Source organism: Danio aesculapii, chromosome 17 (assembly GCF_903798145.1).
Source record: "Danio aesculapii chromosome 17, fDanAes4.1, whole genome shotgun sequence".
Classification (NCBI taxonomy): Eukaryota; Metazoa; Chordata; class Actinopteri; order Cypriniformes; family Danionidae; genus Danio; species Danio aesculapii.
In genome coordinates, this window is record NC_079451.1 from 24,415,449 (window position 1) to 24,442,643 (window position 27,195).

At 37.4% G+C, this 27,195-nt stretch overlaps 1 protein-coding gene across 1 annotated transcript in view; it reads left to right on the forward strand.

Annotated features, from left to right (window-relative positions):
- htr1d (5-hydroxytryptamine (serotonin) receptor 1D, G protein-coupled) overlaps positions 1-9,933 on the forward strand; it is a 32,463-nt gene extending 22,530 nt beyond the window's left edge. Inside the window, exon 2 of the mRNA XM_056477042.1 lies at positions 7,679-9,933. Coding sequence (XP_056333017.1) covers positions 8,283-9,443 — 1,161 coding nt within the window. The 5' untranslated portion in view covers positions 7,679-8,282 and the 3' untranslated portion in view covers positions 9,444-9,933. The remainder of the gene's footprint in view (positions 1-7,678) is intronic.
- Positions 9,934-27,195: the final 17,262 nt, after the last annotated feature.

A 27,195-nucleotide genomic window follows, 5' to 3' on the forward strand; every position in this document is an offset into this window, starting at 1 on the left:
TGTTATTTTTGCTCTTAAATGTTCGGCCTAAAGAATTTACATTTACAGAATTTATCTGTCCATTTATCCAACCTCATGTAATTGAGCTGTTCTTTTGTCTTGTGTGTGAACATGTATGATTTTTTCTCATCTGTTGTATTTGAACAATATTTCAATGTTTTAGCCATTTTTACTATAGTGACATACAGTGGGAGAAATAATTGTTGAACACGTCACCAATTATCTCATGTTTCTAAAGCTGCTGTTAACTTTAAATTTTCCCTAAATCTTTGTAACAACCAAAAGAAATACTTATATGTAAAGAAAACAATATTAATTAGTTTACAATTAATTAGTTTACAATAAGTTGTGTAATAAAATTCAATGAAACAGGAAAAAAGTATTGAACACATGAAGAAAGGGAGGTGTATAAAGGCAGTGAAAGCCCAGACAGCAGCTGAAATCTCTCAGTAGTTATTTAGCAACCCTCTGCCCTTCGTCAGTGTAAATTAATATCAGCTGCTTCAATCCAACATCAACATTACCAGGATGATGAAGATGAAACCAGAATAGGCATTGCTGCAAGATAATAATCCAAAACACAGCCAATGAAACTCTCAATTGCTTTCAGAGAAAGAAAATCAAGCTGTAGAATGGCCCACCCAATCACCTGACTTGAATACAATATAAAATACAAAATAAAGATCAGATTTAATAGACGAGACCCACAGAACCATCAAGATTTTAACACTCTGTTGAAGTGAAAAAAAAAACATACCTGAGCAATTCATGTGACTTCATTCTCCATATAAAAGGCGTTCAGTACTTTCTCCTTGTGTCATTTCATTGTTATTACTCATAACAATTTTTCAGATATTTTTGTTTTGTTATATTTTTATGTTTGTATTGTTGGTTTTTTGGGGGGTTCTGGTTCAATCCCATGTCAACAGGTCTATTAGAATATTTTTTCCAGAAAAAAAAATAAAATATGATGTGTTCAATACTTTTTCCCCATTGTATAGGATCCACTTGACTTTCACTGTATTATGGATAATATGCGCCTTTTCTTCTCATAAGACTTTATTATTTTTTCTCAATCACTTTTTGATGGCATTCATTAACACCGACTTCCTCTCTGTATCTAAACAATTACCTAAATAGGCAAATGCAAAATATGACAATTTCAAAAAACCAAATACATTTTAATACGTTTTGTTCTTTTGAGTGTGTGTGAGCGGTCAGCACTAGAAATGCGTGTCAACACATTTTGTGTTTTTTAACAAATTGCTAAATTAACCTGACAGTCTCAAAGTGTCAAATTCCTCCTTGGTATATTGACCTGAGTTTTTAATGTTGTTATTGTGACTTTCACCAATTACACAGAACCAAACAAAAGTAGAAGAAAATGTTGTCCAACATTTGGAGGCTGGTAATACCCTCGGGTCGGCCTCATTAGCGTGCAGCCCGTTGGATCTGCTGGTGTGGAGATAATCCGCTGTTGTTTCCTGCCGTCTCACATGAAGTATATGCTAATGATGACACTGTTTTACAGAGATACACGCCTCAACAACAGCACTACATTCTGTTCTTTAGTTTGGAGATTTTAAATGCCCTCTACCATCTGAAACAGACATTTATAAGTCGTTGCACAATTCTCAAAAGATTTTGACCATGTTTTAGATTATCATTCTCCATTGCAAAATATCAAAACAACTGTTTTCAGAACTGATAATTAATTACACATGTTTTGTGAGCTCTAAATTAGCATATTCAATGATTTCTAAAAAATTATGTTACTCCAAGAACTTGAGAAGAATAAGAAAATTCTGAAAATAAAGAATTACTGGAAATCCAGCTTTAATATCACGAGAACATATTGCATGTTAAATTCATAAATTTTTCTTTGGCTTAGTCCCCTATTTATCAGGGATCACCACAGCAGAACGAACCGCCATGCTATTTCAGCATATGTATTACACAGCAGATGCCCTTCCAGGTGCAACCTAGTACTGGGAAACACCCATACACTCTCACATTCACACAAGCACTTATACACTATACAGCCAATTTAGTTTACCCAATTCACTTATAGCGCATGTCTTTGAACTGTGGGGGAAACTGGAGCACTTGGAGGAAACCCACGCAAACTTGGGGAGAACATGCAAACTCCACACAGAAATGCCAACTGGTCCAGCCAGGACTTTCACCAGTGACCTTCTTGCTGTGAGTCAACAGTGCTAACCACCGAGCCTCCTACCACCACATATTGTTATTTTTGCGGCTGAAAGTGAAGAGGGGGGGGGTGGGGGAATTGGCACGGGCCCTTGATAATGTCTCTGGGGCCCCCCATAAATGTATGGGCCCTTAGAATCTTCCTAACTCTCCCCCCCTAGCAGCGCGCCTGGGTGTGAATATAGCAATCGCACTCGAGTGCACACCAAGAGTAGACCAAAAAAGCGCTCAGAGACCTCCTGGAAGAGGAGCAGTTCATTTGTGGTGAGAACATGATCCGAACAAGAACAGACCCAACCGCATAAAGTACTGTGCATTTTTGGACTAATCCAGCTGCCATAGTCTGATGCACTGTGGAGATGTGGAGAAAAAAAAATTGTTGACAGCGCTTTACCAACAACTTCAAACAGAGAGAGAGAGAGGGAAAAACATTACCTAATGGATCGTTGGTAATATTTCCTGAAGATGACCATGTTGCAGTTTAGCTAAATTGATTCACGCCTCCTCCTGAAGTGACTTGCGATGCGCCTTCACCGTTTGCAATGTAATAAAACATTGTTTTCTAGCCGCAGACGTGCTTCATTCTTGAAATGTATACTTTGTCTAAAGTGATGTAACGCAGGCCAGCTAGCAAAGTGCTATGCAGGTAAACCTTACTTCTCTGCCCTTTGTCCAATATCACTCGTGCCCCCCCCAGGCACTCCTCCCTTGAGCCAAAATTATAATGCATGTGCAAACATCATTCACATATTACTTGCTGTGTTTAAAGTGTGTAGAATTAATTACATTGAAACATAAATATATAGCTTACCTGATTCAGTGTGATGGCTGATGCTGTTTCTGTAAGGACAACATGCAAATCTGTGGTTGGATTCCTGACACGACGAACCGTAAATCATCTTCCACTGCCAATAAGCATGAGCCATAGCATACTTGCTTTTGATGCACATGCATACAGAAAATGCTGCTTTGCAAAGTCAAGTTTGCAGAGCCCTGACGGTGTGGTTGAGTCGAACATTGAGTATGTTAACATGGACAACAATACTTTAATACGATTTTAATACGATTAAGACAATACTCTGATTAGAGTCTACCATGTAAATAGCAATTTTTGATTACCTTAATCCGACTAAAGTCATAATTTAACTAAACAGAAATGGAATTAAGACATGTGGAGTATGCAGGGGCATTACTTAAGTAAACACTGCAATCAAACTATTACAGTCATGTAGGACTTTTCATCACATTGTGACAAGATCTACACACACGGCTGTCAGTAAAGGACCACACACACACACACACACACACACACACACACACACACACACACACACACACACACACACACACACACACACGCACACACGCGCACACACACACACACACACACGCACACACACACACACACACACACACACACACACACATAATGAAATGCAGAGTTTTTTTTCTTTTCATTCAGCTTTCCATTAAAACACTCTTCCATCAGTCTTTACTTTATATTTGTATCGAATACCTCAGTTTGTCATGGGGATGTGAATGAAATGTTCATGAGTGAAAGTGATACTTGAAACGAACTGCAGTAAAGTCGAAAAAATTAAAGATGAAACAACCAAAATGACATGAGCCTCTGCAGGAAACGTAAACATCCTGGTGACGCAACATTCAAAAAGCACTTCATGTAACACCTTAATTATATTATTGTCTTTTTAAGGCAAATAACTGATGTCCACGTAAACAGTCAATAGCGTCTTCAAAGTAAGTGAAAAATCCAGAAGGGCATCCTGCTGATTTCATTCAGAGGGACACTTTTTTGTCAGACGGCTCACCGGTTTGACTTTCATTCATTCTCCGTCATTAACTTTAAAAAGCACCCGCTCCATTTTACTTGTGTATATTTTACTTAAGCATTAACACTACAGGTGCCTGATAGTTAGCTGTGGAGCTGACTTCAATCATATTTTACTCGAGTGCACGCCTCAATGTCTCGCGCGCCCCTTAACAGGTGATGGCGCCCCAGAGTTTGAAAACCCCTGATCCTAAAGAAGCTCTAGCGACAGACACTAGAGGCCATGGTGTTTAGCCTCCTTGTTAGAGCAACCGACTCCCATACAAAGAGGCACCGGTTCGACTCCAACTCAGACCAGGTTGGGTGCAGTAGGACCAGTGAGTTACAGTGATGTTTACAAAATCTATAGTATACCATGACCAGGGATACAAATCAACCAGCGCAGTTGATCCTCCATAGTAAAAAGCAATATTTTGTGTCTGCCGGTTTGTTTACTCGCGGGAGTTCCATTGGCATTTTCCCAAGTAAATTCAGACCAATCGAAAAGCAGTTTAGGAAATACGTTCAATAACAAAATGAACCATACCACAGATGTGAAAGCACCCTAACACTTTTAATCTTACAGATTTCAGCTATTGAGAAACTAAATTAATTGATACGAATTAAAAATTGTGAGAGGAAGAAAAGAATGGGAAGGAATTATTGGACAGAATTGTTTAAGCAAAAGTTGCACTCGCCCTCTTTCTTATTATTTTTTTCTTTTGGCAAAAAATGGTTTCCATCAATTCAATAGAATACACACAGCCATGGTGAGCAAAATAGACAGATTTTTAAAAATATGACTTGCAGTGTATGCTACCTACTGCTGAAACAGTATTTTATTGTTTGATTGAATGTGGAAAATTTCTGTGAACTTTATGCCACAAAATCTGTTGGCTGAGCTGTCATCCTGAACCTGGAATATTCCTATTATCCATGTGCCATTTATTGGGTTAACATGCAGCGTGTTCTCTGAGCCACTATGCGTATATCCTGGCAACTCGACCAGCACCATTTACCAGAAAAAGTGTCAGGTCTTATTGGGTTGTATGACCTTTATGCTTTCAATTACAAGTACGGAAATAGCATGTTTTATACATGAAGGGCAGAGGACATGTTTACTTTACAGAATTTCAATTTCAGATCCGAATGCTTGGCCCTAAACAGCATCACATAGAATTTAAATTGCACCACAATTATTCTTTTTGCCCCACCTAGTTTGGAATGTATGGATTCATGACATGTTTTGATATGTTTTCCAATAGGGTTTTCTATAAATATTCAGATAGATGCATGCTTGTTTATAACTATGAATAAAAGGGAATGGGGTGCGCTGGGATTGCTAATGTTTAAGTGAAGATGCTGGCAGCTGAAGTGACTGATGTGTGTGACCTGACGGCAGGAGAGTGAGCACCGCAGTTTGCTTTCTTTTTTGCCACCAGGCCGAAGCTGGATTGCTTGCAGGTGCCACGACACATTGTTAGTCAGACAGAGAAATTCTGGAAACCCTATGGTGACAGGTTTCCCCTGGAGGCACAATACTCGAGATACTCATCAATCAAAGCTTGAGCCTGAAAAGCAGAGCCAAGGGTAAAGAATTATGTAAATGCAGGCAAAACTTGCTACTTGAATTCTCTTGAGTTTATAATGAAGATATCAGAAAAATAATGAATTCCATTTGCAGCTCAAGTAAAGAGAACAAGTATGTGAGGTTGTGCATGCACAATGGGTTTCATTACGGATGGTGTGGTTGTGCAAGAATAAAAATCTGAATATGACTTCCTAATATTTTAAGCACTTCTAGCTTTCTCCTGTAATCCTACAAAATAGTGTGAAGGAAGATTTAGAGCTCTGCAAATTGAAATAGCACTTCCCTGCTGTTAGCTACCTACACACCACTAATTTAAATGAATAACTTATTATGTGATGTTTACACACACTTTTGAAGAAAGGGATTAATTATATAAATTCTTTTAAAGAAAGGGATTAATTCAAGCGTTAACCTCGCATGGCCACATCAAATATACTTTAAAATGCAAACATCATAACATTATTCTTTTATTCACCATATCTGTCAAAAATGCTGTGAATTACAGAGCTCAGATGCATTCCTAAATGTGGTTTTCTGACTTTTACCATTCATCTGAACATCTCGCTCAGAGCATCACATGAAGGAAAGAGAACTTCATTGTGACTACAAGTTGGGCACTGAATCAACTCAGTCTTTTCAATGTCATATTGGTATTGGGAAAGTGTGAATAAGTTTCAGGCTGCAGTTCACCTAGCGGCCACCGGAGTCGATAGCACTGTATACTAGTCCTTTGAAGTCTGGATGAACTGGATGTTCCTACTGACTTGACTTCAATATTGTGAAGTATTTCCAGCTGGAAAAAATAGATGTATTAAATATTGAATTGAGGGCTCTGTTTTAACACTCCTACTCACCATCTCTCACTTGCAGAAAACGCAAAGATTAGAGAGGAGTGGTTAAAGTTATTCTGCCCAAGCCATTAAGCTAATGTCACCAGAGGTGGAATTCCATTCCAAGCAATTTTGCAAAAAATATACTTTACAAACACACTGCCTGATTAAAGTCTTGTTGTCAATCCCAGTTGCAAAAGCATAATAATAATAATTATTATTATATTATATATATATATAATTATTATATTATATATATATATAATATTATATATTATATTATTATTATAATAATAACAAATAATAACTTGACTTCGAGTTGATCATTTGGAAAAGTGGCAAAAGATATATTTTTTCAGATTAATCATCTGTTGAACTGGATCCACATCACAAATACTGCATAAGACCTATTGGAACCTGCATGGACCCAAGATTCAACAACCTGAGGTATCAAGACATTTGCGCTGCCCATCACATTACAAACCACAGGAGGGAGAGGGCAAATTCTTCAGCAGGATAGTGCTCCTTCTCATACTTAAGCCTCCAGAAGTTCCTAAAAGCAAAGAAGGTTAATGTGCTCCAGGATTGGCCAGCCCAGTCAACAAACATGAACATTATTGAGCATGTCTGGGGTAAGATGAAGGAGGAGGCACTGAAGATGAATTCATAGAATGTTGATGAACTCTGGGAGTCCTGCAAGAATGCTTTCTTTGTCATTCCAGATGACTTTATTAATAAGTTATTTGAGTCGTCCAAGCTCATGGGAGTCATCCACAATATTAATTCTTTTTCCACTGCACCACGACTTTATATTCTATACTGTACATTATTTCTGTTAAGTGACAATACTTTTGTCTAGGCAAAGTCAGACCTTACGGTCCTAATTAAATAATTAAAAATCAAGTCATGGTCATATTTTATTTTGTTAAATTAAGTGTAATCTAGAGGCCTTTGCCTTTTCATATAAGCCACTTCTGATGCCAAATAATCAAGTCAAGTTATTATTTGTTGTTCCTAAAACGTGGATAGGCGACAATACCTTTGTCAGGTAGTTTATGCAGGTTTTGAAAAAAATCACTGATCCTCTGATTTATAATCATCTTACAGATCCAACTCAGTGTGTGTGTGTGTGTGTGTGTGTGTGTGTGTGTGTGTGGAGAAAGACCAAAATCATGAAGTGTTTTCTGGAGTTCTCAGTTTTCTTTCTCTCTGTTTCAGATCTTCAGTTGGATTGATTTCTTTCATCTGGACTAACACCTACACAGGGCCAAAACGAGAACTTTTTACAGCTTTTGGTGTTCTGGGAAACTGCAAAACCAGCCATCAGTGGATGTACAGGGAATGAAGGAATATTCTGTGCCATTAGTCCAAAACAACAGAGCTTCTGCCGACCAACTGGAGAATAATTTAAAAAGTCTTCCAGCAGTTCATAAGACCCAAAATTGAGGCATCTCCCATTCTTATGGCAGAATAAGGGACAATAAAGAAAATAATGAGCAGTGATTTAAGGGCTAAAGGAATATTTTTATAACTTACAGTTAAGCACAAGGGGTAATGCCGGCCCCTTGTTTGTTCTGTGGCATTTAACTTGCTGGGTTTCAAAAACAAAGCAAAAAGAGCACAATAAGAGTCACAGCACCTTCAACCATGAATTACCGCTCACATTTATCAGCCATGACCTTCACAAATGTAAAGCATTACCAATATCTCCAACAGCCGAACTAGAATTACTTTCACCTCAAGATGTTTTCATGGGATAATTAATCCTTAACACCAAATAAATCATGCATAGATGATGTGAAGCGCTGCTGAACCATGCAACATGGATCTGTTCAACAGCTCCGATGAGTTTTTCCTCATCAACACCACAGTCAGTCCCACAACCCTGGAGTCCTGGGACGACGCCACGCTTCTCAGTCTGCAGATCTCCATCTCTGCCATGTTAGCAATCGTCACTTTGGCCACAGCTCTGTCCAACGCTTTCGTAATCGCCACGATTTTCCTCACACGCAAGCTTCACACCCCTGCCAACTTCCTGATTGGCTCTCTCGCAGCGACGGACCTCCTGGTGTCTATTTTAGTCATGCCGATCAGCATCGTCTACACGGTCAGTAAGACTTGGACTCTGGGTCAGATTGTGTGTGATATCTGGCTATCGTCTGATATAACGTTCTGCACGGCCTCCATCCTGCATCTATGCGTGATCGCATTGGACCGATATTGGGCCATCACGGATGCCTTGGAGTACTCGAAACGGAGAACCATGCGGCGAGCGGCATTGATGATTGTTATAGTATGGGTGATCTCCGTCTCCATCTCTTTACCTCCTCTATTCTGGCGGCAGGCGAAGGCTCACGAGGAGCTCACGGAGTGCATGGTCAACACCGACCAGATCTCCTACACGCTCTATTCTACATTTGGCGCCTTTTATGTTCCCACAGTTCTCCTAATGATCCTCTACGGACGTATCTATGTGGCAGCTCGCTCCAGGATCTTCAAAACACCGGCGACCAGCGGAAAGCGCTTCACTGCTGCTCAGCTCATCCAGAACTCGGCAGGCTCTTCGCTTTGCTCGCTGAACTCCACTTCTAATCAGGAGGGACATCTTCATGCTGGAGGAGGAGGAGGTGGTGGTGGTGGTGGAGGAGGAGGAGGAGGGTCTCCTCTTTTCACGAACAGTGTGAAAGTGAAGCTGGCTGACAGTGTGCTGGAAAGAAAGCGTCTTTGTGCTGCTCGAGAGAAGAAGGCCACCAAGACTCTTGGGATTATCCTGGGTGCGTTTATAGTGTGCTGGCTCCCATTCTTCGTGTTTACACTGGTGATGGGTGTCTGTAAAGACTGCGGGTTTCATCCTGTGCTCTTTGATGTGTTCACCTGGCTGGGATACCTCAACTCGCTCATCAATCCAGTCATCTACACTGCCTTCAATGACGACTTCAAACAAGCCTTCCACAAACTCATCAAGTTTAAAAGATGCTACTGATGTTACACATCGCTGCCCTGTGTTTTGACACCTTCACGACTTAATTAGCGGATTTCTGCAGAAAACATCCGAATCCTGTGAACATTTGTCTGTCATATGATGTGGAGGAGCCAATGTATCCTGTCGTTAGTTTTTCAGTGAGCTCCTAAACGCGCACATAGTGTCCGGTCGATGTGGATTACTGTTCTCACAAGACAGCTTGTAAAATATTGTGCCATATTGTTGATGCTTCCTTGTAGTTTAAGAATGCATGCTAAGATTACCAATCCTTCGCTAGAGAGCAATGTTCTCTTGTCTCTGTAAACAATAGCTGTCTATAAACTGCTTTAATTACCAGGAACAGACAGAAATTAAATCGAGAGTTTATTTAAAACAGATATAAATAAATAAAGATTGGTGTTCCCATTGGAACATATACCATATATGGGCCACCGTGGGCCATGCTGAAGATCACGGACATTAGCCTAGCCTCCCTAAATAAAAATGTTCATTATATAATATTAAAAAAAAGAAGCTTTACATTTTGTGTTTTCATGTTTTTGTGTGAAAGACGTTTGTTATCACTTTTGATGTCATGAAGATGAAAAGCTGGATCCGGGCTGTGTGGCTCATTTCAGGTCATGACGCAGCGGAAGAAAAGCATATAATGATCAAAAGTTCAAAATCTGGATGTAACAGATGAGAGGAAATGATGGGTTGTGACACAAGGTGCAGCTTTGGCTCTTTTTTTAGTCATATAAGTGACACAGAAAGAGTTTTTATAGTATCATTATAATATGAAGGTCATTATTCTGTCAAATATTCCAATAATGGATTGGATCAGAAGGTTTTTTTTAAAGAAAACACAGCAATAAGAGCCTGTAGACCTGAGTCAGACAGGAATAATGAGGCATATCCCCTGATCGTGCTGCCTGCAGGCTCGCAAACAGCATTTGAGAGTGTGGGGTAAATCTGCGCTGGCCTCAAGATAGATGGTCTGTATATTCACAGTCTGTATATCAAGAGAAAGAGCTCCTTCTCACTCATATACACAGCAAGAGTGGGGTCACACCCCATAAAATAGATCTTTAGAGGCTCATTATGATTCACAACCACCAGTAAATCCAAACACGAATGCATTAGTTTGGTGTGTTTGGTACATGAAAGCTGGTGCAATGTGTATGATGCTTATCAGTGTGTGGCAGTCATGAAATAGACTAGAAAATCAAACAGATACATTGGTGTGATGTAGACAACAGCCACACATGGCAGGGATTTTCCATTGACAACTATTCTATTTGAAAAGCTAATGACATTTTATGAACCAACATCAGTGTTTTACAAGGAAATATAACATTGACTTTTATTGCATGAATGTAGAGATTTATTTCCTTTTTTATGTTCCCTAGCTTGAAGTCATAGGTTTGACAATAAAAAAATCCAGCATGGCATGTTTTCAGTGTTGGTCTTGCTGAAAAACCAGCATTCATGCTGCATTTAAAACAACACTAGGGTGGTATACTGAATATATAGAGTGCTAAGAAGCCAATAAAGAACATCCTGTTCAGCATGGATGACATGAGGGTACACTATAAAATGCAGGGGTAGTTCAACCAAAATTGGGTAAATATGGCCAAACCCAAATGTTGGGTTAAACTTGATCCTATTGACCTTATTCTTCCTGTAAGGGCGGGTGCAGCCATTGGAATCTTTTTTGGCTTGAGGCTTCCGGTTTCATACACTTCATATTAAATGTTAAAAACAGTTCATTATGCTGCTTGATGTTCCTGCTTGATGTTCCAAACTGATTTTATTATTATATTATTCTACTTTTTATGCATAGTTATTAACACACTTGTTTGTAGAGTAGATTGTAGATTGATTGTTTTATTATTCCAAGTCATTTCTCCCATAGGTGACTGAATTGGAAGTTCTACAGTCTATAAGTTCGTACTTCTACATTGTAGAATAAGGTCAATAAATTCTACTCAAAAAATAAAAAAATAATGCAGCTGTTTACTCTGTCCATATTTTAGCAAAAATTACTCAATACCCAGCAAATTTTTAGAGTGCAAGTAAATGATGATGAAACGTTTATTTTGGGTTGAACAACTTATTTTAAAAAGTTCTCATTTGTGTTTCATTCAAGGATTAACTAATTTAAGCATGTGTTCATGTGTTCATAATTCCTTACAAAAGACAAATAGATAGAAATTAGATGAATACATGAAAAGTATTAGGTTGTACAATAATCGTGAATGGCATAGCTCATGTTATTTGGTCTTGAAAAAATGTATATTTGAGTAAACTCAAAAAAAGAGCATATTTTTTGGATTTTTATTAGCAGACTTGGGTATTTTGATCAGAGACTGAACCTATAACCATAAAAATTGGTATAATATAGACCAACCAAACCGAAAAAAAAGTGTTGAAAGATGTAAAAAAAAAAAAACCTCCTTTCTTTCTTCTGTTAAACCAACGATATCAGGTAGCAATTAGTAACTTTTTGATTTAGTGGCTAATTCGTATGATATCATTCGTACAATTTAGTACAACTGCTCATTGCGTAATGATGGTTGGGTTTAGTGGTGGGGTTTGGTGCCACATTTCCTTTTAAAAATCGTATATTTTTGTATGACAGAACTGAATTTGTACGAATTAACCATTAAACTGACAAAACGTAAAATAGTAACGTTTCCTCCTGAGATCATGCTGATAGTCACTGCACCTGTGGTCGTCCACAATGACACAGTGTATAAAATAATTGAATTTTGCATCCTTATCCCTGTGATGTGTCACAACACCCAATGTTAAACAGTTTGTGCCAAAACAGAGTCAGTAATTTGCAATCTGAACCCCACACAAGGATAAAATAAAATTCCAAATTGCTCTCCATGTTATTGCTTTAGGAGAAGCAATGGTTATATCTGAAATATTTTATTCCTATGAAACCTATTTTGTAACGCTTGACAAGGTATACATTTTTATACATGTCAGGTGTAGCGTGACTTTTTAAAGGAGACACTAGAGGCAGTTTCAAAGCAAATCATCCGCTACAGATGTGATTTGACTTCATGAACCAAAGCTGGAAATATAAATCTAACTCTCAAGATTCTGAGAGTTTCCTGATGAACTTTTCCATTTGCAGTTAACTTGGATTTCTTTGCATTTCATTACAAATTCAAATAGCAATTTTGCATCCTTTTTGATAGTTAAATTCCCATTTAAACAGAATAATGGGAACTACACTACAGTTCTACGTTATGCACATCTCTATTTCTCTTCAGAAAAATGTGTCCCTTCTTTCCTCCTAATGTTCTAAGAGTTTGCCTTTTCGCTTCATGCATTATTCATATTCAGTTATGCGCTCACAAAACAAATTTGCAACTGAATTAAGCCTCATAAATTAAGACACATGCATTTTAAAACAGTATCAGTAAACAGCTTATTAAACACAGCAACAAATGGGTTCATTGATTTGCGGAAAGATATTTACTAGCGTGAGCAGACGAAACACCATGTGTGGAGCTCCCAAGACTCAGTTTTTCTTGATTTCACGCTTTCAACAGGTTTTTCTTTTCTCTTTCAGCTGAAGCAGAGTGTCGTGAGAGAGCACTCAATAAGTTAAAGGTAATCACAGGTGACACAGAGACGCAATTAGCTAGATATCTCCTGATTTCAGCCTCAGGAAGCGTTTAAATCGACAGCATCTCTGAATCAATTTAAAACAAATGGAAATGTAAATTACAAACAGGCATTACGGTTGGGGCTGTTGGAGTGGAGAGGTGGCCCGTCACCTTACTTTAAAGGAAAATAAGCAAGGAGCTTCAGATAACGTTAAGTTTGCACTGAAACGCGATGGAGAGGGTCAGCATGCATTTAACCTCGCTGGGTGGTGTCTGTCGGTTCACACTTAGAAGAAACAGAGATATGGAGGAAGAAAGAGACAGGGGACAAAAAAAATGCACGCACCCACTGAGGAGAGATACAAGGTTTAAATGAGGACAACTTTGAACATTAATAAACACTCGCAAACACAGAGAGCAGTGAACGCACACACACATAGATAGGAGGGAAAAGGACAGCCAAGAAAACAAACAGTGTTTGCCCTTTGAGTGCACATCGATGAGACGTCTCCCTCTGAGAGACAAAACTACTGCCTCGAGAACTGCTGCAGGGGAAAGACACCAGCACTAAAACTGAAGAACTACCTGAACATGAATCAAGAGGAGAACCCTCTTTCTCTCCAGAATGACTTTATTGCTTTTGTTTGGAGTCCAAACCCACAGTGGTTTCTAAAATAACTCTTCTAATTATTTTTTTTACAAAGTTTCCTGTTTGACTCAACTTTGCAAACTTCTGTTTTGAAGTCTTAAACTCTAAAGAGTATACTCGGTTGTTTATTTTAGTAAATTAAGGGAAAAAATGACCTATGTTAACCCAGCAGTTGGATTTGTGTTACCCAAAGAGCAATAAAAACCCATTTTGAAACTCATAAAGAAAAAATGTAACAATCATTATATGTGTATGCCATTATATGTGCATTTGATATTAAGTCATAACATTATAAAAAAAGTCAAAAAGTCACGCAATACCGTGTGTTTGTAGGGAAGTGACGCTTTTCCTGGAGCCAGTCGGAGAATCACAGCATATTATGTTAGCTGACCAATCAGAGCCTCTTGAGGGCAGGCCTTTCGGAGGAACTAGGAAATATGACAGACGTTTTCATGTTAGCTGAGTAGCAGTGTATAATTAAAGTAAAATATTTGAAAAAATAACGTGATTTTCTACAAAGGAAGTATGAGCACACATTCCTTTGCATCTTATAAACAGAGCCAAGCCTTAAAAATACACTCTGGACCACCCCTTTAAGAGCTAGTTGTGGTCGTTCTATGTCACATTCGCTACTGACATGGCAGACTTTGTAAGTGGAAAGCTGCAACTGCTACACTAGTAAGAAAGTGGATCTGCTCGTGCACAATGTCAAAGCCCCTGAGGTGAGGGAGGAGGTAGAAGTTTTTATATTTAAGTAAACAGTAATAATCTTTTACATTTTAAACCTTTCATTTATCTTTTTTTTTTTTATATTTGTGTGCTGCAGTGCATCCATATGTGTGTAATAAGCAACATGTACGTACATTTGGACCTGTTTATCATCAACATACTCATGCCGATGTTTATCTTGGTCAATTGCATATTTCAGTTGCTTAACACACCTCCTTTTCACAACAGCAGACCCATTTGTTATAGGGCTGCACAATATTGAAAAAATATTTAGCTTTGCTGTGATATATATTGCAATTTGAATACAATTTCACCAGATTGTGTGAACAGCTCTGTTTGGAAAGAATTCATCCATTTAAATTGATTCAAAATGATTCTGTATGGGCGTGAATAATACATCAAATATTATAAATGCATAGACTACAACAGAACAAAGATGAAGTGAAATAAACTGTGCATTATGGTTTTCTGGGGAGTCTCATGAACTGAAAATGAATAATCAAATGCAAAAACACAGTATAGTCTTCATTATATAAATACTCCAATGAAACATGTCTTTATTAAAGTTTCAAACAGTACAATATCTTGTGCCAGAATACTTTAAATTCAAACTTTCACTCCAATATGATTCAACTCTGCAGTTACTCCACAAATCACATGTGTCCTAAACTGTGGCTCCTGGTCTATTATGATCTACTACATATATACTACTTCCTGCGATGCGACTATTGCAGATGCACACTTTGTGATATCGATGCTGAAATGAAATATTGTGCAGTCTGAATTTGCTATTTAAGCAACATGACTCAGGACATGAAAATAATACCTGTGCTGGGCTGAAACTAGCAAAAAAACACTAGCATGGCACCACATTGTGCCAAATTAATGATATTGCCCAATTTGTTTAATCTCAATTGACCCTTCGCTAAGCCCCGCCCTCCTTAGTTACTGTTGCTACCCATCTCAAGCTTTCGTGCCTGGCACGGCTTTTACAATGTGTATGCGCTGGTGTCAGACATTGCCAGGGATATAATGCCATTTTTGGCGAACAGGTGAAATATCCGAGAAAGTCAGACAAAAAACGAGTGCAGTATGCATTACAGGGGTATATTCATGACATAATAGGCAACTGATTAGAAAATAATTCAATCAAAATTGAAGCTTGCTTAGCCTAGCTGCCTCATATGCTGACCATTCAACAGCTTAGCTAATGCTCAGCAGGAGAGGTGAAATTTAAAAATAATCTAACAATAACAAATTAAACCGTGCTTTCTCTTCTTTTAGCCAAAAAGCCTGATAGATTAATGTGCAGTGAAATATAGCATTATTAACTGACGAGGAAACACGTATGGACGGTGCTTTTACATAGTTCATTCATAGAAAAAACAGCCAGAAAGAGAAAATTGGTGGATTTGTGCCGAATATTAGCATCATTGACACGTAACAGTGTACAGTAAGTTACATATTACTGTCAGTATGTTTGTGTGCTCTTTATAAATGATTGAAAAACAGCAGAGGGTAAAGTATATTGATTCCAAGTGCTCAGTTTGTGATCACATCTCTGTTTTGTTCTGTTAATTTGTAATTTCAAATATTCGTAGCTTGAAACAGATGGAAATATGATGTTCAGTAAAGTTAGCAACAGATTCGCATTCATATTTTCTGGATCAATAACTCATCATAAACTATTCGCTATTAGTATGTCTAACATTACTATGGGGAAGGCTTAAACAGAGCAGTGATCAGAATATTGAGCGAAAAAAAGGGAATAAGACAGCTGTGAAACAAAACCTGCTTTGTATTTTTGTAGAAAACACAGTTTAGATTTGTTTATGGTAAGAGGTGTGAGTTATTGCCGTCAGTCACTGAATGGGTCAGGAATATCAAAACAAAACCAACTTAACGCCGCTCCTTTAGCGCCCTTCACACAGCTTGATCCACGCTGGCATTTCTCTCCTTGGGTTTTTGGTTTTAAAAAGGGAAAAAATTCCACCACCCTGTCCAAACTTTTAGGATACCGGCTGTCACATTTGCACAATCCAAATGCACAACGCTTTGGCCTGTTTCCTTCGCTCAAAAGCTTGACAGAGCCCCTGCGCGTAGCTACGGTTGCTAAGCCATGATTGGTGGGTGGCGGTTTTTGGGTGTGGCTTAGCGAAGGGTTAAAAATTGTATTAAAAAATTGTATCCAAGACCTCCATTTGTCTATATTTGACCCAAATTAGGTTGAAACAACAAAAAACAAAAAAGTTTTTAAACTATATACAATTAGAATCAACCATGAAGTTGCAAACCAGTTTATACATCCCACAATGCATATTAAAACAATATGAGTATGCAGGACTTTTTCATTTCTCACTGAAGTATCATCATTCTCTTGTTAATGCAAGTTGTATTTCAAAGTGATTTCAGGTGAGGGATGAATTAGACGTTACCTGTTGTTTTTATTTATGCTTTATGGAAGAGGCTTTTCCATGAAGCATCTATAAAAACAAGAGCTAATTATAAAGCATGACAGCAGTGATGATGAGTGTTGACGGTATTATTCGAAATCCATCACAGCACACAGTGATCTGGCTGAGGAAGGTTTGCTAACAGACGGGAGGTGCTCAGTTGGGGCTGTTTCTAATAAGACTCCCTCTCATTCCCAGTTATTACCAACAATCAAGGGACACCACATGAGCTTGGTGATGTTGTCTTGACAAATGACTTGACTAGAAAGCAAATCTGCAACAGATGAAAGCAGAGATTTGAAGGAGAGCGGAATTATTGCGCCAGCAGAGAGAGCATGAACTAGCGAGAGAAACTGATGAAAATCAGTAGCCACTGACTCAAAGATAATGATAATTCTAGAATGAAAGGTTAAGGCAGTCTGACATTAAAAAAGAGATTCTGTCACTATCAGATTGTTGCATCATGAAAAGGGTATTTCACTCTTGGGATAAGGAGGTTAATAGTTAGTATCATAAGGAAAAAAGTTTGACATGATTCATGCTAATGGCTTCCGCTAGTGCTTACCTTAGAGCTTTGTGCAATGCTCCTCATTTGCATTCATTTGCATTGCTTTAACTATTTCTTTAATATGAATAAAAAGTTCTATGAAAGAGTTCACAGTCAAAACTCATTCTCATTTAAACCTGCACGGTTCATGCGCTTTTCCATGCAATTACTGGATGCATTAGTTTACTTTTTAGCTTAGTCCCTTTATTAATCAGGGGTCGCCACTGCGGAATGAGCTGCTTATCCAACTTATCCAACATATGTTTTATGCAGCGGATGCTCTTCCAGCTGCAACCCAACACTGGGAAGCACCCATACACTGTTGCATTCACACATATACACTATGGCCAATTTAGCTTATTCAATTCATCTATAGCGCATATCTTTGGATTGTGGGGGAAACCAGAGCACCCGGAGGAAACCCACGTAGGGAGAACATGCAAACTCCACACAGAAATGCCAACAGACCCAGCCAGGGGTTGAACCAGCGACCTTCTTGCTGTGAGTTGATTGTGCTACAAACTGCGCCACCGTGACGCCGCAATTACTGGACACACTATTAAAAAAAATCTATTTACTTTTTAATTTCTTTAAAAACATATCTATTTATGTTTTCAGATTGTACTATTTGACCCTGATCTCTGTTAGATGTGGAAAATGTAACCCTCCAGTTTAACAAAGTGACTATAATTGAAGTTAACTGTAGTTTGAAGCGATACATTGTATTAGAAATAATAATATATTACATTATTTCTACTACAATATATTGTTTCAAATTACATAAACATACAACTACATACATAAACAGTGGGGGAAATAAGTATTCAACATGTCACCATTTATCTCAGAAAACATATTTCTAAAGGTGCTGTTGACCAGAAATTTTCACCGGATTTTGATAACAACCAAAGAAATACTTATATGAAAAGAAAACAAATCTAATTAATTCACAAATGAAGTTATGTGTAATAAAATGAATTGATGCAGGGAAAGGGTTATTGAACACATGAAGAAAGGAAAGTGTAAGAAGGTAGTGAAAGCCCAGACAGCAGCTGTAATCTCTCAGTAGTTATTTAGCAACGCTCTGCCCTTCATCACTGGTAATGAATATTAGCTGCTTCAGTCCAACATTTATATTACCAGGATGATGAATCTGAAACCAGAGTAGACATTGCTGCAAGACAATGATCCAAAACACAGCCAATGAAACTCAAATTTATAAGAGAAAGAAAATCAAGCTGTAGAATGGCCCAGCCAATGGCCTGACTTGAATCCGATAGAAAATACAAATTAAAGATCAGATTTGATAGACGAGACCCACAGAAACGTCAAGATTTTTACACTCTGTTGAAGTCTGTGAAAAAAAAATTACATCTGAGCAATGCATGTGACTTCATTCTCCACAGAGAGTCGTATTTAAGCTGCCATTTTGGGATGACCAAATTGGAATTCCATGAACATTTTCAAACGTTTTACATAATGGCTGTAAAGACATGATGACAGAATTTGAGGGAGACTATATACCTTTAAGAGAAGTAGACATATTCTATACCAAGTAAACCAAGTAAAACAATACTTTCGTGAGCACACTTTAACATCCACTTTAAATCTTCTTCAATCCCACAAAAAAAGTTATTTATGTTCTTTATAGCTTTCTTATTTTAAACTCTGGTTATTTTAAAACTTTTCACAGACTAAAAGTTTCTTTATGGAACCCAAAAAGGTTCTTCTGTGCATCATTCCAAAATCACCATTTTGAAACCTTTTATTTTTAAAGTCCCCAAGAAATCAAAACTAACCATATGATTTTGTTAGCTCACATTGCTAGCTTTGTGGTAAACAATTCATCTGTGGGTTCATCTGTCATTAAGAAAAAAAAAGTTTGCCTATGCGTTTGCCTACAAACAAAAATGGTGAGCAGGAGGAGTCTGTTAGGTTGTAATAGCTCTCCTAAAACCCCTCTACCCATCTTACTTAATGAAATGCCTACTTTACTACATCCATTAGCCTGTGGTAGAAAAAATAAGCCACACCCACTGTTAGCTCATTAAAATTCCAAAATTCTAGGAACTGCGTCACAATATGAAATCGCAGCTTCCCGTTCATTGGGACTTAATGAGTATACAAGAAGAAGCTCCCCCACTACAACTGATTCTGAACCGTGGATATTATTTACATAACTCATTAATCAACTTGTGTACAACAAGATACACAATACAAGTGAATGATGTCTGGAAGCATGTTCAGCTTGTCAAGACAATGATTGAGTTATTTGTTAAATTATGGAAACAAGCTGTCCTCTGGGTTGCCATGACAATACCTGCTACACAGGAATATTGTGTGTGGGCCGCCATTCACCCAGACCTGCGCTGTCTCTAAGACATAAGAGATATTTACTTTGAGTTGAAGGACCTTTCTGGTAAACTTTCGCTAACCCCTTTTATAACATTGGATCTGCTATTCATACAGTCGTTTTGAGATAACAGGATTTTCCTTTTTGCCATGACCTGCCTTGGTGGGTCAATCAAACATGAATATATGACTGTCAAACGGGCATCTATTGTGAATGAATCAATGAAAATGACTGGAGTGCTGAGACTTTCAAGACGATGTTAAAGCGAACACTTTATAAAAGATCTTATATGTTCTCTGTAAAAAAATATCCAAACAGTTTGAACTAAATATATTTTTTAATAAAATGTATTTAATATATCTCCTCCAAACGTATTTAAGATTAGGCCTGTCCCAATAATCAATATATCAGTTTATGGCACAACACATCGACATGACCTCAATCATTTTTGGTGATGCAACATATACCGCCCATACATAAAAAACAAATCTAGCAACATTTTAGCTGATTGTGCAACATTTCTATCTCTATTGGAAGTGTCAGTCTCAGTATGGTTAAAAAAACACTAGGACTAGATTCTTACACATCCTGTCCAAAGTTTTGCTTATTTATAATCTTTTTTTTTGTCTTCATTTGATTTTTGTCTGTTGTAGTAGTTGAACGAATGCCTGAGTCATTCATCACATTAAGTCCTGTCTGGAACTGCTTTAACTGTACATTTACCTCAATATATTTGCATATCTTAGAATGTCTATCAGCCAATCATTCGTAAATTACTGGTGTACACTTGATGTGATGTTGGACAGTTGATGCATGTTGGACATAGATAACTCTATCATAACGTCTTGATTCATTCTGTGCGTGAACTTCTTTTATTGTGCTTTCAAATCCTTGGATGGCCTGTATTGATTCTCTCACTGATATCTGCTCTCAACCATTTAGTGATTATTATTTTATTGCCCACAATCACATCATTAACTGAAAGCTCAGTGCTGCAGTTACACAGCTACAGACATCTGCAACCAACAAGCTCAGCAGATGGCAAAGCTCTCATCCAGACTTTATTTGCTATCTTACATCTCATAATAACTTCAGCTTTCTGCTGTAACAACTGCACAACTTCATCGACTCAAAACCATGAATAATGTTGCCAGTGCAACATAAAAAAGCCATCCGTCAGGCAGTATTGCAACCTATTTCTGTTTTTCAAACTGCTTCATCCTAACAGGATATATTTTTTCAGTAACAAAAAGTAAACTAAACATTAAATAGACAAAAGAGACAAGTAAATATCTCTCACAAAATAATAGCCCGTCCATAAAAAAAAAAAAAAAAGAATAAAATAATGAACCAAGCTATTTCCCACTGGGCATTGCCACATCAGAGTGACCATGTACTAAAAAAAAACTTTACAAAGCCTTAATTCATTTTGATTTCAAATGGTGTTTCATGATAGTCCTTTGGGAGACTGATGCGTTTCAACAGACTCTGATCTGCTTTATTCGTGCGCAGTGTCCTTTATAATAGAGTAGCATTAATCAGTTATGAAACCACCTGCAATCATTTGTGGTGCAGATTTCAAAATAATGCGATTCTGTGGAGAAACATCTACCCTTTACATCAAAAGCTTCCTGTCAGAGAAAGCCGTGGGTGCTGGATTAGCAGGTAAAGTGTGGAGATTCTGACATTTTCAGGGGCCGTCGGGGTGAGAGGGATGCACACTGGCGTCACTGCCGTTGGGTGAGATCAAGAGTTCGTGACCCACCAAGACTTATTATTATTAGGCTTGGGCGGTATCCAAATTTTGATACTGTCAAACCTCCTCCCTATTTTACCTCGGTATCCGGTATTACCGTGTATAATAAAAAAATTATGATGTAAAGCTCAGACAGCATCACCAAACTGTTGGCTTGTGCCTAAACCATTCAGAAACTGAATACCGTATATGCGACCTTAGGTTCGCGGTGACCTGTTTGTCTTTTTCGTATTGGAGATCTGCGTGGGACGCTCTCTCTCACGGATCCCGCGGTACAGCAGCGGGAATGCAGACCTCTAGTTCGTATTTACCATGTCTCCCTTCTTATTTGGTCGAAACCCGAAATGCTGCCAAACTGCAGAGGTTGAGTTCTTTTTCGAGACCAAGTCACTTGGTGCGCAACTCGCCATCCTACCTCACCTCTCTCTCTTCTCCACACTGTCCTGTGATGACAATCACGCATACACATTTTTTTAGGCATTAAATAAATAATATTTAATACCATATTACCACCCAAGCCTAATATATACATACATACACACACATATACATACACACGTATACATACATACATACATACATACATACATACATACATACATACGTACGTCACTAAAATGTCAGGGAAAATAAAAGAAAAATAAGAGCAAAACCTAAAAGAAATTCATTGGCTAATTCTATTATCTTACACATACAAAAGTAAGAATGGCATGAAATATAAAACATCCAGTGAGTGGCAGTTCTGTGGGAAAAAATACCTTGTTAGTGAGAGAGGTCAGAGGAGAATGCCAAATTGGCTCAAGACAACCGGAGGACCACTCAAATAACCACATATAACAGACGAAACCCTCTGAACACATCAAATCTTAATGTGCAGGAGAAAAGCATACCTGAGGTTAAAGCTCAACAAAACTGGACAGAAGTCCAGCGTCGCCTAGTCTGTCTGGTCCTCATTTTTGCTTGACATAAACCATGAAGCCCTGAATCAATAGCATATTTTAGCAGTGGGTTTATGAATGATATAGGAAATATTTTTTGGCTCATCACTTAAGATGGCTTAAGGCATCTTAAGTGATTTTGGACAGTTTAAAAAAAAAAAAAATAAAAAAAAAATCACTGTCTGTCTGAAGATTGTTGCAGACAATGTGCATGCTTTTAAGGCCGCTAATTGCCAATGACACAAAAATAATGATGAGATCAGATTGTTTCAGATGTATGAGACCTTAAAGAGTACAGTTTTACACAACAGTCATGTTCTAAAGATTGAAATTTTGAAAAGTTTTGAATCATTTTTAAAATGATTCCTGGTTTTCCACATTTTTGCCAAATGAAAATAATCTGTTTTAATCCTTTGACTACTTTATGGTTGACCATATTTTGACAGTTTTAAATAATGACTTAAAGTAATGTAAAGAATGACTGCTTTTAATAATGGTTTACACACACAGCACTGTGGTTTAAAAAAATTAAACAAATAAAACAATACTGTTGCACTACTACACTTGATTTTGGTTTTACTGTAAAACAAACAAACAAACAAACAAACAAACAAGAAAACGTGCTAAAGGAGAATCTGAAATATTTTATGGCATACTTAAAAAATAAAGATTTAGTATTCAAAAATATTTTATTTTGATTATGTTTTTAAATAAATTGGTCTAACACTTCATATTTTCATTTTTTTCATTGTATATGTATTAATTCCAGTACTTTTACCTTAAACTGACATATCAACCATTTGGTAGAGGTTGATATTTTAGAAATTTTGGGATGTGCTGAAAAAAAAAAATGCATTGAGTGTATTAAATAGCGTCATTAGGAGTTGCAGTCCAATTTTTTTTTCTTGGTGGGGCAGTTAAAGGGTATAGCATGCCAGACCAGTAACTGGCAATGTCCCTCAGTGTATTTAGCAGCAATGTAATCTACTAATATTATTTTGTTTGTCAATTACAAAGTCCTATAGACAGAGATGAAAGCCGCTTTCCCACTGTGTGGTATTGTTTGGCTGCTGACTATTTAAATACAGTGGCTTTGGTGTCTCATGTCAAATCCACTGGCACTGGTAGTGATTCTCTCAGAGCAAACGGTGATCAGGACTGTGTATACTTTATGTTTTGGTAATGGTGTGGCTCACTTGGAACCTCAAACAAGGTGCTACTAAAAATGTACCAGGTACTAGGGACAGAACGCAATGGAAAACTCCCCAAAAGTGAGCCGTATATGCAGTGGAAAAGTGCTACGTAAAACAATCCTGGTTGCCTTAAATTAAGCTGAATCAAATTAACCTTGAGTTCAATGAGTTTATTTATGTTAAACTGACTTAAAACAGCTTGTGTGACTTATAAAATTAAGTTAGAACATTATTAACTAGTTTAATAAATTACAATGAACTAAAAACATGCTGTCAGGACTAATTGATCATATATTATTTTACAATATATCTATGTTAAAAAATGTTACTGTTTCTTTGCAAAATAGCTTGTTTTTGAAAGTTTGTTAAGATTGTGAGGTAAATAAACAGCCCAAATACATAAAAACTTTTGTGTTTCTATTAAAAAAAACATTGTGAAAACCACAAGTTGTGCATAATAATCCTAACAAAAAAAAAATCAGACACTCTCCCACACACACTCTCCAGGATACATAATGCATGTCCACTCAATGGATGTTTTAAAATTGATCTTGAAGACATTCCATGGTATTAAAGCTTTCAGTTCGCAGGAGAGAACCACCATAAGCTATAAAAGGTTCCCATAAACCCACAGCGCCACACGTTTCTCTCCTGAACCCTGACCGCTGTCTCACCTGGACTCAACACCTTTCCATTTAGCAGAGCCTCTCCTGAACTGAACACTTACAACCTGCCTCTCTCTTGTGGAGAAGATGGACGACAACTTCAAATTGCAGAAACCTTTGCGAGACCCTTTAGAACTATATTCAGTTACATGTTAAAGTGCCTTTTAAACATATTCCCAATAACTGTCTGTCTCCTCATTGGTAGTAAGGATCTACTAATCTGGCTTGGAGTAATATTTCCTAAAAACATGAATCCAAATGGCTTTAGTTCCAACTATTCATAAATAAAACATGGTGTGCTTAGACCTTTACAGAATGTTTTTTTTTTTTTTTTTTTTTTTACACAGGACACACCTGCTCTAAAATCACTTTAGATTCAGTCGCTCATGAATTAATCATCCTGGATTTTTCTGCACTGTGGTTTTTACAGTATATGTGCATCATTTTCAATCCAGTCACACATGCATTCGTGTTCAAGAGACTCATGCACAACCCACCATATCATGGTCATGTTTTCGTATAGATCCCAGGGCAAGCCGCACCGCATAAAATGCTGATTTGAAACACAAACAGGTTGAACGCATGCCTTGGGACTCCTGTTGCGCTGGATTTGATGGTGTGTGGATTTCATTGTGTTTGAGGTGGTTTATATCAAACCGTATCAGTGAGTGAAATGGAAAAACAGTTTGGCGTAATGCATTGATTTAAGCTCATGAAAGCATGAGGAGTTTAAAGTTAAATTTGTTTTAAACAACAGAAGAGCTTTTGTTGGGCACATTATAATATTAGTGCTAAAAGTATGGAGATTGTTTGGAAAGAGCTCCTTATCAATGCCTGTAACTAAAAATTGCTTAAAGGTTGAATGTCATTATAAAGAACAATTAAGCCCATTTGATTTGCTCATGTAAAAATATTGAATGCATAGCTTCTGAAAAATGTACCATGAAATGTCATTTTCAGATGTTTTGAAGAGATAAGCTGAATTTCTTTGCCACCTAACATTAGAGTCATTGCCATGGAGAAATAGCAGCGGGCATAAAACTGATCCAATTTTAATTCATGTTTAATGCAAAACAACACACACCACTCTGCATGTGGCATGAGTGTCTTACGGAGTAACACAGACATGCACAACTGCAGAAAAAAGTAAGTGGCATTTAGTTTGTATTGAATTTCCTTTATGCCCATTAAAGCCTCTTTAAAATATTAATACTGTTTTTCAAGCACTTACACAGAAAGCATGCAAATATTTATTTGCTGTCAGTGCACTATGCTGTATATAGTAGCTTGTGGAATAGTAGAGCAATGACAGGTCAAGGAAAGACCGCTGAATTATTCTCAGTTTCTCTAAATGTACTGAATTGGTTTATGGTTGCAGTCAGATTTTTAAACAAGATTTAAAGTTAATAACATCATAAAAAAACACAAAAACAAAATAAATAATAAGGTCCCACTTTTTATTAAGTGGCCTTAATTACAAGTGTAGGTACTTTTTGTGTTCATATTGTATAGAACAACAGTTATGATGCTATATAGGTGGGATCATGCAAGATTAAGGTTAAGACATGGGTCTACGGTGTAATTCTAAATGTAATTTCAGAAATAAACTACATGTAGATCACATGCAGATGATTTTTTTTTCAAATATTTACAATGTAAAGGCATGTATGTAAATAATAAGGCCCAATTCCAATTCCATTTTTGTACCCCAACCCCTTCCCCTTGGCCCTTCAAACATAGTTTAAAGGGGACAGCACTAGAGCACCAGCACACGTCATTGCGATATCTTGCATCATATGATATCGACGATCACAACTGCTGTAGTTATTCCAGTTGCATTATTTTTTGTATTTATCTTCAGAAAAATCACTAACGACAACAATATCATGTTATCATAATAATGATATAATGCAGCAATAAGATCGTAACTGTACTGTGCATTTACACAGTGGCCATACTCATCTATTTAAACACACGAAAACAACATAAACATTATAGCAGACACTGTAAAAAGGTCATTCTCGTCCACTAGACTTTTCTCACGGGATTCGAGTGTCATCGAGTGACAGAATGTTGCGGGACTGCTATACTGCTATATCAATAATGACAAAAATACTCATTTGTGCATATTCTTACTTCCGTGTTCAGCCATGCTGTCGTTGTAGATTGTGTATTCTAGGAAATTTTCCTACCCCTTGGTTTTGAGTGTGAGCTGACAAATCTTTCCCCCACAGTCCAAAGACATGTGCTATAGGTTAATTGGATGTACTAAATTGGCTGTAGTGTATGAGCAGTGTGTGAATGCAAGAGTGTATGGGTGTTTCCCAGTACTGGGTTGCAGCTGGAATGTAAACATATGTTGGAATAGTCATTCTGTTGTGGCGACCACTGATAATTAAGGGACTAAGCTGAAGGAAAATGAACGAACGAATAAATGCACAGCAGTTTCTTATATGAATCACATGTTGGAGTTTGGGAGAAATGATTATCTGAAATAATTATAGCCATGAATAGCCTTGCAAAACTGCAAAATTAATTAGAAATGTGTTTGCATAAAATGCATAAAACTGTTATTGGGGACTATATAAAAGGCCAGAAGTACATAATAATAAAGAACTACGGATCAGTGAACTTTTATTTGACGCAATAAAATCACACGAGAAGCTGCTGCGACCATAAAATAAAAGAATTCATGGCTAATTGTGTTTTGACACAAATTAGTATTATTCTAAATGGGGATAATAAAATAAATCACTTCTGTAGTGAAACTAGAGGCTAAATAAATAAATAATGATGAATCTTACCACCATATGCAGAAGAAAATAATACACTTTCAAACAAGTAATGAAGCGCAAAGCAAACAC